General features: G+C 43.4%; 2 protein-coding genes across 2 annotated transcripts in view; one reads left to right on the top strand and one right to left on the bottom strand.

Annotated features, from left to right (window-relative positions):
* The window catches only part of LOC116661886 (phosphatidylinositol-binding clathrin assembly protein-like), a 36,231-nt gene extending 23,498 nt beyond the window's left edge, over positions 1-12,733 (bottom strand). The window contains exons 1-8 of the mRNA XM_032474709.1: positions 12,655-12,733; positions 10,340-10,482; positions 6,698-6,773; positions 5,668-5,770; positions 5,415-5,508; positions 5,189-5,300; positions 4,194-4,300; positions 3,594-3,635 (exon numbers count right to left, since the gene is read on the bottom strand). Of these exons, the coding sequence (XP_032330600.1) occupies positions 3,594-3,635; positions 4,194-4,300; positions 5,189-5,300; positions 5,415-5,508; positions 5,668-5,770; positions 6,698-6,773; positions 10,340-10,482; positions 12,655-12,733 (756 nt within the window). The remainder of the gene's footprint in view (positions 1-3,593; positions 3,636-4,193; positions 4,301-5,188; positions 5,301-5,414; positions 5,509-5,667; positions 5,771-6,697; positions 6,774-10,339; positions 10,483-12,654) is intronic.
* Positions 1,147-15,184, top strand: part of CMC4 (C-X9-C motif containing 4) — an 88,814-nt gene continuing 74,776 nt past the window's right edge. The window contains exon 1 of the mRNA XM_032475593.1: positions 1,147-1,170. The gene's annotated coding sequence lies outside the window, so the exon portion shown is untranslated. The remainder of the gene's footprint in view (positions 1,171-15,184) is intronic.

Below are 15,184 nucleotides of genomic sequence, written 5' to 3'. Positions count from 1 at the left end.
TCAAATGAATCTGAACAAGTCACAGATGTCAGAGAATCAAGCCCTCCTGGACGAAGAAACAATGAAGCTGAGATGGAGGATGCCCAGGAGAAATGTAGTAGGAGAGAAATAAGCAAAAATCGAGAGAGCAAACTGGATATGGAGGAGATGAAGCTGGAGAATAGGGAGCGATTCGACAATTCAACACCTTAAATGAAAGGCTATGTTGGTGACTTTGGACTTTATCGTAAGAATACTAGGTGACTACTGGAGGACTCTTAAGTGAGGAGTAGATCACATCAGGGTGAAATCATCTGTAGGTCCCCGAGCTTGTGCCCCTGCAGCCGGGATGAGGGGTGCGGCCCAGAGACGTCAGCTTGAACTAGTTCAGTGCAAAGTAAAACCACACAGGATTGCAGACAGAGCAGACACGGCTACGTGAGTTTCCAGGAGTCGCGCTCAACGTGAAGTGCAGGGAAGGGTGGAAAGCAGAAAGATGGACACGGATGGACACCGCAGACGGCCACACACAGAAGGCGGCCTTGCGGGCCCTGGACAATGTCGAAATCCAGGCGGAAAGGATTAGCCAAGGAAAGGAGGGCGATTTCCCCTTAAGAAAACAGAAGCGTTTGGGTGAGCCTTAAATGGTGAGCCTGCACCAGACAGGGTAGCCTCCATGTACATAAAGGAAAGGCTATTGGAAGCACAGGAGAAACTGGCCAACCACAGTCCCAGAGGAAGACCTCAACACCCTTGGAGGGATCCAGCGGCAGATGGGCTGAAAACACTCCTTGAAACTGTGTCATTTGAGGAGATCTCTCTCGAGGAGACTGGTTCAGCAGGTAAAGATGAGGCTGACTTCATTCTGGCCTCCCCAACCTCCCTCCCCCAGGACCCTTGCATTTCACTCCATTCCAGGGTTTCCAGGACGCCTGAGGGAGTGTGTGGAGGGAGCAGCTCTGCCAATCCAAGGCCGTGACAAATGACTTCCCACACTGGCTGAGGGCCAGAGGCCAGTGTCCTGATAAGGAAGCTCTTCCAGTAAAAGGAGCTGATTTACTGAGGAAGGAGTGGGGCTGTGCATGAAAGTTTACCAACAAAGATCCTGGCCTGCCTTCCACAGTCTCTCCCACAGCCATCTACTTTGTTTTTGATTCAGGGGTCCTGGGGACCCTGGGGACCAGAGCTGAGGTAAGGAGGACAGCGGGTGGCCTAGTGGGAAATGTGGACCTCCAGCCTGGGGTTCCTCCTGTCAGGTGTCCCCTGGAGCTCTGGCCACAGGCACTGAGTGCCAAAGGAGGCCAAGGGCAAGATGCCAAACCCAGGTTAACTGATGTTCCTCTGTGGTTCTCAGCAAAGGACCCCCTTCTACCTCCACCACCGCTGTCCAGGAAGTGAGGTCCACGTAGAGAAAAATCAGAGGCCTCCATTTTGGGCAATATCTAGTCATGCTTCTGTAGCCTTTGTTCTGTCTTTTTTAGGAACTCAAGGGCTAGGACTGGATCTCCTTCTTTCCGGTAGGGGTCCAGCCTGTATCTGTGAATGAATGTTGATTGAAATGCGACATCTCCCCCACTAACCCAGATGATCTCACTGTCTGTCAGGTTACCAGTAAGCTCTGCATTATTTCACCCAGCAACATTTCCCATCACAGACCACTCTGTGGGGTTCAATGTCTATGCACAAGTCCCCTTTCTACTTCTATGTACATGAAGAAATGCTTGTGAGGACACATTCCTTTCCTTTAAAGATTTTTGAGAAGACATCAGACAGAAGCTCACTCCCTATCTGCCACCAAACCTAACATTTATTTGCATCTGCAACTACCCTCTCCTCCTGGCCTCCTCCATCCTCTTATCTGATGCCACTACTGGATCCACTGTGTTCTGGATCCAATATCCTCCAGTCTTCTCCTTCTCTCTCCCCCACATCTTCCCACACACATGACTACTCTACAGTCCTGACCAAACATTCCTCCAGTCCCAACCAAGGGACCTGGTTGGGAAAGAGTAAAAGTGCTGACTTAAGGAATGGGGAGATCAAGGAACATAGCTGTGAACGCCCTAAGTCTCCTGGTTCCTCAGAAATCTCTGAGCCTGAAGAAGTTTTCTCCTCCTCCTTTGTAGATGATACAGAGATCTGTACCCCACAAGTTACACACCCCAGCTGCCTCCTAGGCCCAGCCCCCTTCTGGCCCCTAGGTCTCTACAGTTAAGTCACAGCATAGCTCAGCCAGGGTCATGCCTCTGAAACAGCCTTCTCCTGCCCTTCAGGCAAAATAGTAAATAAAAAACAAGATCACCTCCTATGAGGATGGAAAAAATTCGTTGTAGTTTTATCTTAAAGATAAAAACAATGCAGGGGTGATGGTCCCAATTATATCTTCATATAATTCACCAGGATGGCCTCCAAAACCAGTCAGGCTCTGGAGAAAGACAAACTACAGCATAATCAATCCAGCAGTAACCCAAATGCAGCCACTATGGTTTCTTTGATAAAGGTGGGTAAGCATAGTCTCAGGGACATGGAATGGGGCTATCAGTTTGGTGAATATTTCATCTAGAGTGTGGATCAGAAAGAGCCTTCTAAGCATGTGGAAGGGAGAATGGATCAGTGTGATCTTCTGAGGGGTAATCAGATGGTCTAGACTTCTTTTGACCATATTATGACAGAGGGTTGAGAGAGTTAACACAGCCTGGGTCAAAACTGTAAATGCATACCATTCTCCCTCATGCTAAATGGATCAGATGAGCAGGAAGTGGCCAGTAGACTGCAGACCTTGGAAAGTTATATGCACTCCAGAGGATGGGAGGTAAACGCTACAAAGAATCAGGAGCCTTCCATATCAGTAAAATTTTTAGGGTTTCAGTGGCCAGGAGTCTACCAAATATTCCCATTCAAAACAGAAGATAAAGTGCTGCATCTTGAAGAAGGAAATGTAACTACGTTAGGCCTCTTGGGGTTCTGTAGACGGCATGTTCCCACACCAGGGAAGACGGCTTTGGCCCATACTCTAGGTGACCTAAAAGCCTGCCATATTAGTGGGGGCCCAGAGCAGGTCCAGGCTGGGCCAGCAACCGTTCTGCTCGAGCCCTATGGCACCTCTGGGAGGGACCACAGGCAAGTTCAGAGAGCATGAGCCAGACCCTCATCTCACCCATGCCTGCTGCTCTGCCACCTCTGCCTCACATCACACCCGTTGCCATGTGAGACATTCCTGATGAGAAGCTTCCAGGGGAGGAAAAAACCTGAATCCATCTGATTCCCACAACACTGCTCTGAGCCTCAAACCTAAGTTCATTATTCCAAACACTCTGCTGTTTCCACTGATCAGTTCTGTGTGTTTAAAAATCATGCTCTAGTTGTCTTACTGTGAGTCACCATTTCGCAGGCAGCAGGGAATGGCCTCTTTTATAAGAGCAACAGCTCACAGACTTGTTCAGAAGACACGTGTCTATGTGTACATAAGTATAAATATAAATGTTACTATGGGGGAAATGAAAAGACACATGTAAGTATATGGAAAATGATGGAGTCTCAGATGATGATTAACATACTAAACACAAACATAAAGACAAAAAAGTCACTTAAACACATACAAGAGATACACTGACCTGAGTAAGATATGGAATGTCCTTCTGGTCAACTCCAACTTGCTGAAATCACAAAAAAAGGGGAAAAAAGAATACATTATAGCACGAGGTGGTAACAAAGAAAATAACTGTGAGGCCACTCTCAAAGCCAGGAGAGTGAAAGCCTTGCTGGGCTGGTACAAAACCAGATCAAGAAAAACATGTCAAGCTAAAGTATGCCTTGCACACTTAAGCACAAACTTACATTTGTTCCAGGGGTAAAATTAAAAAAGGAAAGGCTTGCCAGATATTCAGTCTTTGCTATTTTGGGAAGACTTATGTCATGTATCTTTTGACTCAGTTTTAGAGCTGTTTCCGGTGGGAAGATAAGTTTGATATCAGTTATCCTCATGGCTGCAAACAGAAATCCTTGTAATATTACTTCTGAGCACAAGTGCACTGGCTGGTACATTTGAAGTACCTAATTTTAGCTTTTAGTTGTACTGTTTACAGAATAGTTAAAAGTACCAATTCCTGTGTGTTTGGGTGGTGGTGGTGGGCAGGAGGAGGTGCAGGCATACTGGACAGTAAACTAATACAGAAAACACCAGAAATGCCTTGGAAAGAAATAGATTTCTATACCTCTGCAACTTTCAGGAACTGTGCCAATTTGGTCATTCTTCCAAGGAACTTCATGTAAATATCCAAACTTTCCTTGCATTGGTTCTTCCTCATGTCAAAATACTTGCCTAAAAATAGGAAAAAATTACCACAAAGGAGCCAGTATCATAGCAATTTCAAGTTTAACTCCATTCTGATGATTCTATTTTAAGCCAACTCTGGATATGATTTTAACTTGTTGAAAACAATTACAATTTAAATCCAGTTATTTTCTGTTTTAACAAACAACAACACTGCTCAATAAGTATAATCAACAGATTTTTATGGAGTAACTACTGCATACTGAATACTGGTGCTAGTAATATATATGACATTTAATAGCATATACAAATAATTTAAATAGTTTAGTTTAATTTCTACAACTTCTACTCTGGAATCTTTTTGATTAACATGAAGCTGTGATGTTCTCTGAGGGAAGGGGCTGTGATTCCTACCCTTTATAACCTTCCAAATGTACTAGTACTTCTTCAGTATAAGAAAAATCTCAAATTCTCATCAATGAATTCTGGAGAACCCTTCCTATGAAACAAATCACTCATCAGGGCTAAATGATGACTGAATTTTTCTGAAAAGTCTAATATATGCTTGTATATAATCAGAACAATTACTTATATTATAGGCTTTATCTTCTTAGGAAAGTCAGAACTGTATTATATTTGACATTGGTGGAGGGATACTTAATGTGTAATGTATAAATGTGGCAATCCATGTCGATTTCCTGATAAATTTCCCGGAGATATCTGTTAGCACTTATATAAAAACTTGAATGTTCAGTGGCTGATTATCCAATAATTTTTAACCAAAAAAGCAATATAATGTCTCATTATTTAAAAATATATATGACCCTATTTTGAATCTAAAACACATGAGTCTAAATGTAGAGATAAAAGGTTTTTATAAATAAATTATTTTTACCAGTTTATTTTTTAAAAAGTAATGTCTATTCTTTAGCTTACCTAGCAGATTAAGGATCCCTTCATTATAGGCTGCAAAGAGGCGAAGAGAATCCTTAAAGAGGAGCATGAAAGCAGCATGTATAATACCATTGGTCAGTTCATCAGGATTTGCCTGTAAATTAAAGTGTAATCAATTACCATTACACTTTTAAAAACTTCCTTCTCCCACCTACAGTTATACAATGACATTTACAAAAATTTTTAAAAGGATTTATAAAGCTCTTACATTAAAATTAAGAAGAGCATCAAACTGAGTTTGAATAACAGGAAGCGTGTTGAGCAGCTCTTTAGTGTTCATAGTTCTCATCAAGCCATCCATCCTATAAAAGAGAAAACAAATTCCTAACATCAATAATTAAGTTTGAGAAGCACGGTGACATTGGCATCTTGAAATAAACCTGTGTTTTTTAACAAACTACATATCAGGGCATGTATGTATTTCAGGATTTCTTGCTTACAAACTAATGGTATTTACTTACCCTCTCTTGGTTTTGGTGATATCAGATGCAATCAGTCTATATGCAAGTGACTTTTCATTCAAGTACCTGCTATATCGTCTGATGAAGGTTGACATAGCATAGCCTAACAATGAAATATCTTTTATTATTTCCAGTTTAACCAATATTAACTACTTACAATATAGCAAAACATCATTTTTCATTCACCCGTATACCTCAACAATATCTCTGAAGCACAAACGCCAGAATGGCTTTGATTAATCATCTAGTACAACATTCCTCAAATTTTCTGTCAAAGATTATTTCTTATTTCCTCAAAGCCTGGATAACACCTCATGTTGTGGTGTTGATGGTGACACTCCTGGACAGAGGAGATAATTGAACTTTATTCGTTCCTTTCACATTTCCACTGAAACTATTGTAAAGTCTTAGCATTTTCCTGAAACTCCCTATCCGTTGTTACAATCCCTCCCCTACCCTCCCTTCAGTCAACAAATGACCTTTCCCCTACTTCACAGACAAAATGGAGAAAGGCCATGATAAAAACTCAACTCCTCACTACTCAACCTCCAAACATACCTTTGTTAATTTATTCAATTTATTTATTCATTCAACAAGTGTTCATGCCTACTATGATCCAGGCACTGTCCTAGATGCTAGAAGTACAGTAGTGAACAAAACAGACAAAAATTCCTGCCTTCATACATCTTACATTCCCATGGCAATTGACAGACAAGCAAAAGAAAAGAAAAACACAGAAATGGTTAGTTGCTGAGAAGTGGAAAGAATAAAACTCAGGCAGAGAAGAGACAAAGGGATTTGGTAGACTGAACCAGGAAAGCCTCACTGGTACATACCTGCATATTTTCTTGTTCATAGTAAGTACTCAAGTAAGTGTTCTATCAATGAATTTAGAAATTATTTACCATCATAAAATGTGCAACACACCACACCCTTCATAATTAAGAAGAATTTTTTTAAACCAGGCATGGTTTTCAGAACATTTCCCTCCTTGCCACATAGAAATACTTCCACCAAAGAATCGTCTTACCTTCCACGACACTTTTATCCAGGAAGTTGTGCAAAGTGAACAAAGAGTTTCTAGATGCAAGATGTTGGATAAAACGCTGTCAAACAAATGTGCCAAGTTCTAAAATTAGTTTCTGTCCACAAATAGAGCTCATTAATGATTTTGTCTATCTATTTCAGGAGCAGTGATTAACGTGAGCACCATCACACCAACCCATTTTAATTTCTGAGGCATTTCAGTTACAGTTGACCCTTAAACAACTCAGGGGTTAGGGGCACCAACCTTCCATGCAGTCAAAAATTCACATATAATTTATAATGAGCTCTCTGCACATGCTGTACCCCTCTGTAACCATGATTCCACATCCACAGATTCGACTGACCATGGATTGTAGTATTGACTATTGAAAAAAATCTGTGTATAAGTGGACCCCTGCAGTTCAAACCCATGATGTTCAAGGGCTGACTGTAATTACAGAATTAATTATTTTAATAATTAATATTAAATCATTTAATAATTTAATTAGTAGAATTGCATTTCCAATCATATATTTTTGCTTTTATTCCTATTCTTTTTTTATGGCTGATATAGTATTCCATTGTGTGTGTGTGTGTGTATACCACAATTTCTTCATCCAGTCATCTGTCAATGGACATTTAGGTTGTTTCCATGTCTTGGCTGTTGCAAATAGTGATGCTATGAACAATGGAGTGCATGTATCTTTTCAAATTAGTATTTCTTCCAGATATATGGCCAGGAGTGGGATTGCTGGGTCATGTGATAAGTCTATTTTTAATTTTTTAAGGAACCTCCATATTGTCCTCCATAGTTGCTGCACCAACTTACGTTCCCACCAACAGTGTAGGAGGGGTCCCTCTTCTCCACACCCTCTCCAGCATTTATTATTTGTAGAAGTTTTAATGACACCCACATATTCTAACTGGTGTGAGATGATACCTCATTGCAGTTTTGATTTGCATTTCTCTAATAATCAGTGATGTTGAGCATCTTTTCATGTGCCTGTTGACCATCTGTATGTCTTCTTTACAGAAATGTCTGTTGAGGTCTTCTGCCCATTTTTTGATTGGGTTGCTTGTTTTTTTCTTATTGAGTTGTTTGAGCTGTTCCTATATTCTGGAAATTAATTCCTTGTTGGTTGCATTGTTTGCATTTTCTCCCAGTCCATAGGCTTTTTGTTTTGTTTATGGTTTTCTTTGCTGTGCAAAAGCTTATAAGTTTGATTAGGTCCCATTTGTTTATTTTTGCTTTTATTTCTATTGCCTTGGGAGACTGCCCTAGGAAAACATTGGTACCACTTATGTCAGAGAATGTTTTGCCTATGTTCTCTTCCAGGAGATTTAAGGTGTCCTATCTTACGTTTAAGTCTTTAAGCCATTTTGAGTTCATTGTTTTGTATAGTGTGAGGGAGTGTTCTAACTTCAGTGATTTACATGCAGCTGTTCAGCTTTCCCAATACCACTTGCAAAAGGCTTTATTTTAAATTGCATACTTTCCTCCATGTTTTTAGTGCCAGTAAGCTCCCATGTAAGTACAGTTCTACGTCTGAGCTCTCTGTTACCCCAGTATATATATGTTTCACTGTGTAATTGCTGTTGCTTTTTAATAAGTTTCAAAATCCAGTCAAAAAATCAAACCTTAATTTTTTAATGCAAAACTTACTGAGAGAAAAGTTAAAGTAGAAAATAACATGTAATTTAATGTTGTAGAACATTTCAGTTGTTCTGTAAAATAGAAAGAGTGTATGTGGGGAGAGGTGGAGAGGTGATAACATAACTCAGGTATCCAGGTTTTCCTGGTAAAGTAAAGCAGTTATGCAGCAATACATTTTTGAGGGCTTTTTTTTTTTTTTTTTTGGTCTAAATCCTCCAAAGAATTGAGAGCAACTGCCATTCTATTATTCACTTTATTATCCAGGGGCTAAAATAGTCTACATCAAATACTGATTACAAAGATATATTCATAAGTGAAAATGGAAAAATCGGGGGGGGGGTTGCAGGAAAAATGGTAATTATTCATATCTTATCAGGGCAAAGGCAGGGGCAAAGGGCATTTAGCCCAGGTCTTTCAGAATGAGTAGGAGTTCACTATGGGAGAAAGACAATCCAGAAAACACAAACAGTATGCCAAGGAGGCCAAGCATGAAACAGCATGATGGGTTCAAGTAAAGATCAATAATTCTGAAGTAATTGAACTCAAATGGCCAGTAAAAGGAGATCCAGCAGATGGGTAGATGTCAGTCAGATTATGGAAGGCCTTAGATACGTGCCAAGTGACCATCATTGTAAGAAATTTAAGGTAACGATGGATAAACATTTGTTGGATACCTGAAGAATGTTTTGTCCCCATTTGTGTCATTCTAGAATCTTACAGCACATCACGAAGCAATTCCTTTTGTCTACTTGCATTTGTGGTTAAAACCAAATTTTGCAACCTCTTTTCTGACTCCACACTGTTCACATGCACAATTCACATACACTGATAAAAGTTGTCATGAAATTAAGCAGTCATTCTTAAAGGAGCTAAACTGCTCAGGTCAGCATTCTTTTTCCAAATTAATTGTTTTCCAAATCTGGCCTTTTAAGAAGAAAACCTAGGATCAATCATTTGATGCATGCTCCCTCTTCCTGCCACACACCCAGACATAAAATGTCCAAGCACTTCAAAGACTTATTTAGACAAAAGAGAGACTTGAAATTCCTTCAGTCTATATGTGCTAGGTTTCAGCTACTGTGCCCATTGAGACCCAGTCTCACTCAGTCCAGGGGGATGAAACTTGTCATTCCTCTTGCTTCAACATTAGAGTGGGCTCCACAATTAGGTCTAGCTGTCATGCTCCTGAGCTGTGGCTCCCCAAATTACTGCCCTATAAGCAAGCCTAGAAGAATTTCAAGTTGTAGCTACATATTATGGCAGAACCAATTGCCCCCACATTAAGCTCACAGGGCTAAATACTCTGCCCAAGGTTCCACAGCGAGAGAGAACAGAGCTTGGATGCAAAGTCAAGTCTTCAGATTCCTAGTGATTTTCCCATTAAGCTCTTCCCCCTCCAATAAGAAATGTGTCGTGGTTCTAGGGACTGAGAACTAAGAAACAAGCCTTGATATCTATAAAGGGTTTAGTGAGATAACTGAGCCTTCAGGATTATTAAGACCTGGATCAAGTTATTGAGAACCTCTTTTCGTGCCTGGCTGATCTTTTGAAAGGAAGGATTCCTTGAGCCTGAAGTAGAATGTCTCATGCTGTATTTGGCTGCTTAGAGCATACAACCTTGAGTTTGAAGGCATTTGGGACATGTCTTCCAACACTTCATGCAAAGCTACTTTTCTGCCTCAGTGGCCTGCTGGCATCATGAAGACAGAGCCTTTTGAATGCTGCATTTGCTCAATGAAAATATGTACTTCATAGAAACATGAGGGATGGGCAAACACAAAGCACAATGCAAAGATTTCAGAATGCATCATCACATTTGGGTGAAAATTAGTTTTTTGGTATCTACTACTATGAACTTCTCCCACTTGTCACTAATGAAAGTAAAATGTAGTAAGCCCTTGACAAACAAAGACTATTCAGCAATTGTGTACAGACAATTCTTTGCACTAAAAAGAAGGAAATGACTACCATTTGAATGTACGCCATGCTCACCTCATTTCCGTGCACCATCAGGTGATGCACAGTAACCAAGGCTTTGAACACCACCACCCAGCTGCTGCTCCCAGTTTTCTCAGAAAGAACATCAGCCAGATGTTTGACACTCATATTTGTTCCATTTATGTACTGGATTAGATCTAAATTAGAGACAGTGACAAACATTAAAATACAGACTGAGAAATAATTTTCAAAACCCAAATTGGTAACTTTAACAAATACAGATGCAATCAAATATCAGACAAATGACAAAGGGAATAATCCAAAACATTTTCTTCATTGCAAGTATTACAGTTTGTATTGACATCTGTTACATAATATTTAATGCTTGTCTACTCTGTTGTTGGATAGGTACTGAGGAGGGTGCATGATAAATATGCTAGTGGATTAGAGCAACAGGCTGACTCTGTCAACTCAAATTCATTTATTCAACAAATGTATATACTCAGTGTCAATGTCAATGCCTAATATGTGCCAGTTGCTGTGCCATGTTTGAGGTTATGAAAAATGAGATGTTCTGATACTTTTTTTAACTCTAAGTCTGCTTCATTACTTTTTCTGTAAAGCTTCCTCTGCCACTTTCTTTTGTTTCTGCATTCCCATGATTTCAGCCTTGGGACTGAACTTTTGGGCTATCAAGGTATTGATTTCAATACCCCTCTTTGGTTCCACACATCATTCACATAGATAAGTAGTGCTTATCCATCAGGTCTTGAGAAGCCAATCCTGGTACATGTCACATTACAATCCAGGGTGGGATTATATATATTGCCCAAGAATCTAGTATGGGGGCCTGTTGAGAATAATGTTCAGGAAACTATAAAATATGTATAAAGGCAATTAATCTCTGTACAGCCTAGTGAACTGTTAGGTGCTTTAATGCATGTATATTATCATGATGATAAGAAAAAACTTCAGAAGGCAAATACCGTGAATGAATAGTTTTAAAGTCAAATACCAAAATAAAGAGGTGATCAGAGGAGTGAGTCAGCTACAAAGGCTTCCAAAGCAGCAAGATTTATGTCTATTGCCAACAGCCCATATTGTATATGAAGTAACTGCTCACTATGAGCTCAGACAATAGAGAGGAGGGTGGCCTGGGAGTCCATTCTGTCTTTGAGCCACAGATAACTAAGACTTGAGACCCTTCTAAGAAGCCTGGCTTGTTTTTCTACAGCCTGTTGTGTCTTAAGTTATATGAATATGTTGTGAATCATTGATGTTCGAGTTTAAAGGGCCATTCGTTGTCTTCCAGGCTCAATCAGAAGTGGGAGGTGATGGTGCGAGTAGGGGAGGAAGCTGGAGGGGAGGGGAGCTGGGAGAGGGGAGGTGGGGGGAGGGGAGCTTGGGGGAGGGGGGCAGGGGAGGGGAGCTAGGCAGAGGGGAGCTGGGGGAGGGGAGCTGGATGGGAGGGGAACTGGTGGGGAGGGGGCTTGGGGGAGGAGAGCGGGGAGGGGAGCGAGTGAGGGGTGTGGGGGAGGGGGCTGGGGGAAGGGAGTGGGGGTGGGAGTGGAGGTGGAGTGGTGGGGGAGGGGCTGAGGGAAGGGGAGCTGGCGGGGAGGGGGGCTGGCAGGGAGCAGAGCTGGGGAGGGGAGTGGGGTGGGCGGCGGGGGGAGGGCTGAGGGAAGGGGGGCTGGCGGGGAGGGGGGCTGGAGGGGGAGGAGAGCTGGGGGAGGGGAGTGGGGGTGGGCGGCGGGGGAGGGGCTGAGGGAAGGGGGGCTGGCGGGGAGGGGGGCTGGCGGGGAGGGGGGCTGGCGGGGAGGAGAGCTGGGGGAGAGGAATGGGGGTGGGGCGGCGGGGGAGGGGCTGAGGGAAGGGGGGCTGGCGGGGAGGGGGGCTGGCGGGGAGGAGAGCTGGGGGAGGGAGTGGGGGTGCGGCGGGGGGAGGGGCTGAGGGAAGGGGGGCTGGCGGGGAGGGGGGCTGGCGGGGAGGAGAGCTGGGGGAGGGGAGTGGGGGTGGGCGGCGGGGGGAGGGGCTGAGGGAAGGGGGCTGGCGGGGAGGGGGGCTGGCGGGGAGCAGAGCTGGGGGAGGGGAGTGGGGGGGGGCGGTGGGGGAGGGGCTGAGGGAAGGGGAGCTGGCAGGGAGGGGGGCTGGCAGGGAGCAGAGGCTGGGGGAGGGGAGTGGGGGTGGGCGGCGGGGGGAGGGGCTGAGGGAAGGGGGGCTGGCGGGGAGGGGGGCTGGCGGGGAGGGGGGCTGGCGGGGAGGAGAGCTGGGGGAGAGGAATGGGGGTGGGCGGCGGGGGAGGGGCTGAGGGAAGGGGAGCTGGCGGCCACCATCAGAGGCACTCCCACACGGGCCAGGCCTCGACTCACCCGCTAGGTGTTTGGGCCCGGGTTCGGTTGGCTCGTCAGTGGTCGCTCTGAGGGCAGCCTTGGACGCAGACGACCCCATTTGAGCGAGCGTCGCAGGCTGCCAGCCACGAGGGTGATGGCGGCGGCGTCTGGCCCTCCTCCCTCGGACCAGCGGTCTGAGCCCGGGAGCCGCAGCCCTAGCGACGGAGGGGGCGCTAGAGATGATGGCACAAAGGCTCAGCCCAGCAGGTGGCCCTCACCGGCGACCTTTTCCTCACACAGCCCAACGCGCGCCGGCACAATTATGAGGTGAGACTTGAAGGCGCGAGGCGCGCGGCCGGGCCCCGCAGTGTGCGGACGGGTGGGCTGGGGCCGAGCGACCCCCCGACAGGCGACGGCAGATGCCTTGCGTAGCGGACGTCCAGGAAGAGAGCCGATGCCAAGCACCGAGTGAATACTGAGAGGAAGAGGGGTGGGTGGGGGCTCTAGGTGGAAGGTCTGGGGGGCTTCAGGTCTCGGGCAGATTGGCGGTCCTGGGACGGCTCTGTGGAAAACCTCCCAGCGGAGGCGGCATGGCTGGGGAGGCTTCTGCCACGCGCCATGGGGGCTGTATCCTCCCTGAGGTCAGGTCCTCCCACCAGCATCAGCTACAGAAGTTCGTAGACTTGTTCATAGTGTTCCTTCATCACCACTTTAATATCCTGGGAATCTGTAGTGATGTTAACTCTCTCGTTCCTGATGTCAGTAGTGTATGCCTTCTCTCCTTTCTTCGTGGTACGTCTGGCTAGAGAGTTACAAATCTTAATCGATCCTTTCAACGAACCATCTTTTGGTTTCATTGATTTTCCCTATATTCTTTTTTGCTGTTTCATTGATTTCTGCTCTTATCCATATTACTCTGTTGCTTCTAGATGCAGTTTAGTTTGCTCTTCACTTTCTGGTTTCTTAAGGTACCTTAGTTTACTGATTTAAGATTCTTCCTCTTCTATAAGATAGGACTTTAGACTTAAGTATTGCTTCTGTTGTTATCAAAGAACATTTTTCTTGTGGTGAGGGCTTAGCACTCAAGAGGTCCTGGGTTCAACCCCCAGGACCTCCATCAATCAATCAATGAACCCAATTACCTCCCCCCCCCAAAGAACACACACACACACACACACACACACACACACACACACAGCGTTTCTTATTATTTCAACCTCCTAAATTTTAGGATTCATTTTATAGAACAGAATACATGCTCTATCAATGTAAATGTTCTGTGTACCCTTGAAAAGATGCATATTTTTCTAGTGTTCAGTGCTGTGTTCCATTAAATGTGTGTTACAGTTCTTGATATTATATCACAAGTGACTGAGGCCCTGTTCCTTTGCACTTTTTACACCCATTTTAGCCCCTGTGCTTCAGCTTGGAGACTTTCTTTTGCTATGTCTTCAAGTTCACTGAACTTCGTCTTTGTTTCTTTTTTGCAGAGTCTAATCTTAATCCCATCCAGGAAGTTTACATTTCCAATAATGTATTTTTCATCTCTAGAAGTTCCATTTGATTATTTTTATGTCTTTCACTGCTCTCCTCGTTATGGTCACATTTTCCTTTAAACCCTGGAGAATTTCATATTACCTAACAAGGTTATATGTTTGTCTGCTTATTCCTTTATCTTTGACATTTCTGGCTCTGTGTCTATTCACTTATTTTTCTCTTGTGTATTGGTAACATTTTTCTGCTTCTTCCTATGTAATTTTGTAATGTTACTTCATTGTGTGCTGTATTTCTATGTGTTCCTTTAAAGAATGTTGAAGTTTGTTTAGACAGTCACCTACATTGATATCACTTTTATCCTTTCAGGGCATGTTTTCTCGAACAGCTTTATTGATACTTCATTCACATATCATACCTATTTAGTCTACAAATTGGTAGTTTTTAAACTATATTCAGACTTGTATGACCATCACCAAAATCATTTTACAACATTTTCACCACCTTAAAAAGAAACCCCAGACTCATTAGCCATCACTCCCTATTTCTTCCTAAACCTCCCATCCCTAGCCAACCACTATTCTACTTTCTGTTTCTGAAGATTTTCCTATTCTGAACATTTCATATAAAAGTAATTAGTTAATATGTGGGCGTTTGGGACCGCCCTCTTTCTTTAGCATAATATACTCCAGCGTCATTCATGTTTTAGCATGAATCAGTACTTCATTCTTTTTTATGGCCAAATAATATTCCATTCTATGGGTATACTAAAATTTATCTATTCATTCATTAATGAACACTGGGACTGTTTCCCTTCTTGAACTATTGTGAATATTGCTTCATGTACAAGTATTTCAATACCTGTTTTCAGTTCTTTTAGGTATATACCTAGGAGTGGAATTGCATAGTCATATACTAATTCTATGTTAAACTTTGTGAGGAACTGCCAAACTATTTTCCAAGGTGGCTGAACCATTTTATAGCCCCACTAGCAATGTATTAGCATACCAATTTCTCCACATCCTTGCCAGTATTTGTTTCCCTTTCTTTTGATTATAGCCATCCGAGTGAATGG

This window comes from Camelus ferus, chromosome X (genome assembly GCF_009834535.1).
Source record: "Camelus ferus isolate YT-003-E chromosome X, BCGSAC_Cfer_1.0, whole genome shotgun sequence".
Lineage (NCBI taxonomy): Eukaryota > Metazoa > Chordata > Mammalia > Artiodactyla > Camelidae > Camelus > Camelus ferus.
The sequence above is the reverse complement of the archived record's forward strand: the minus strand, read 5'-3'. Positions and strand labels throughout refer to the sequence as shown.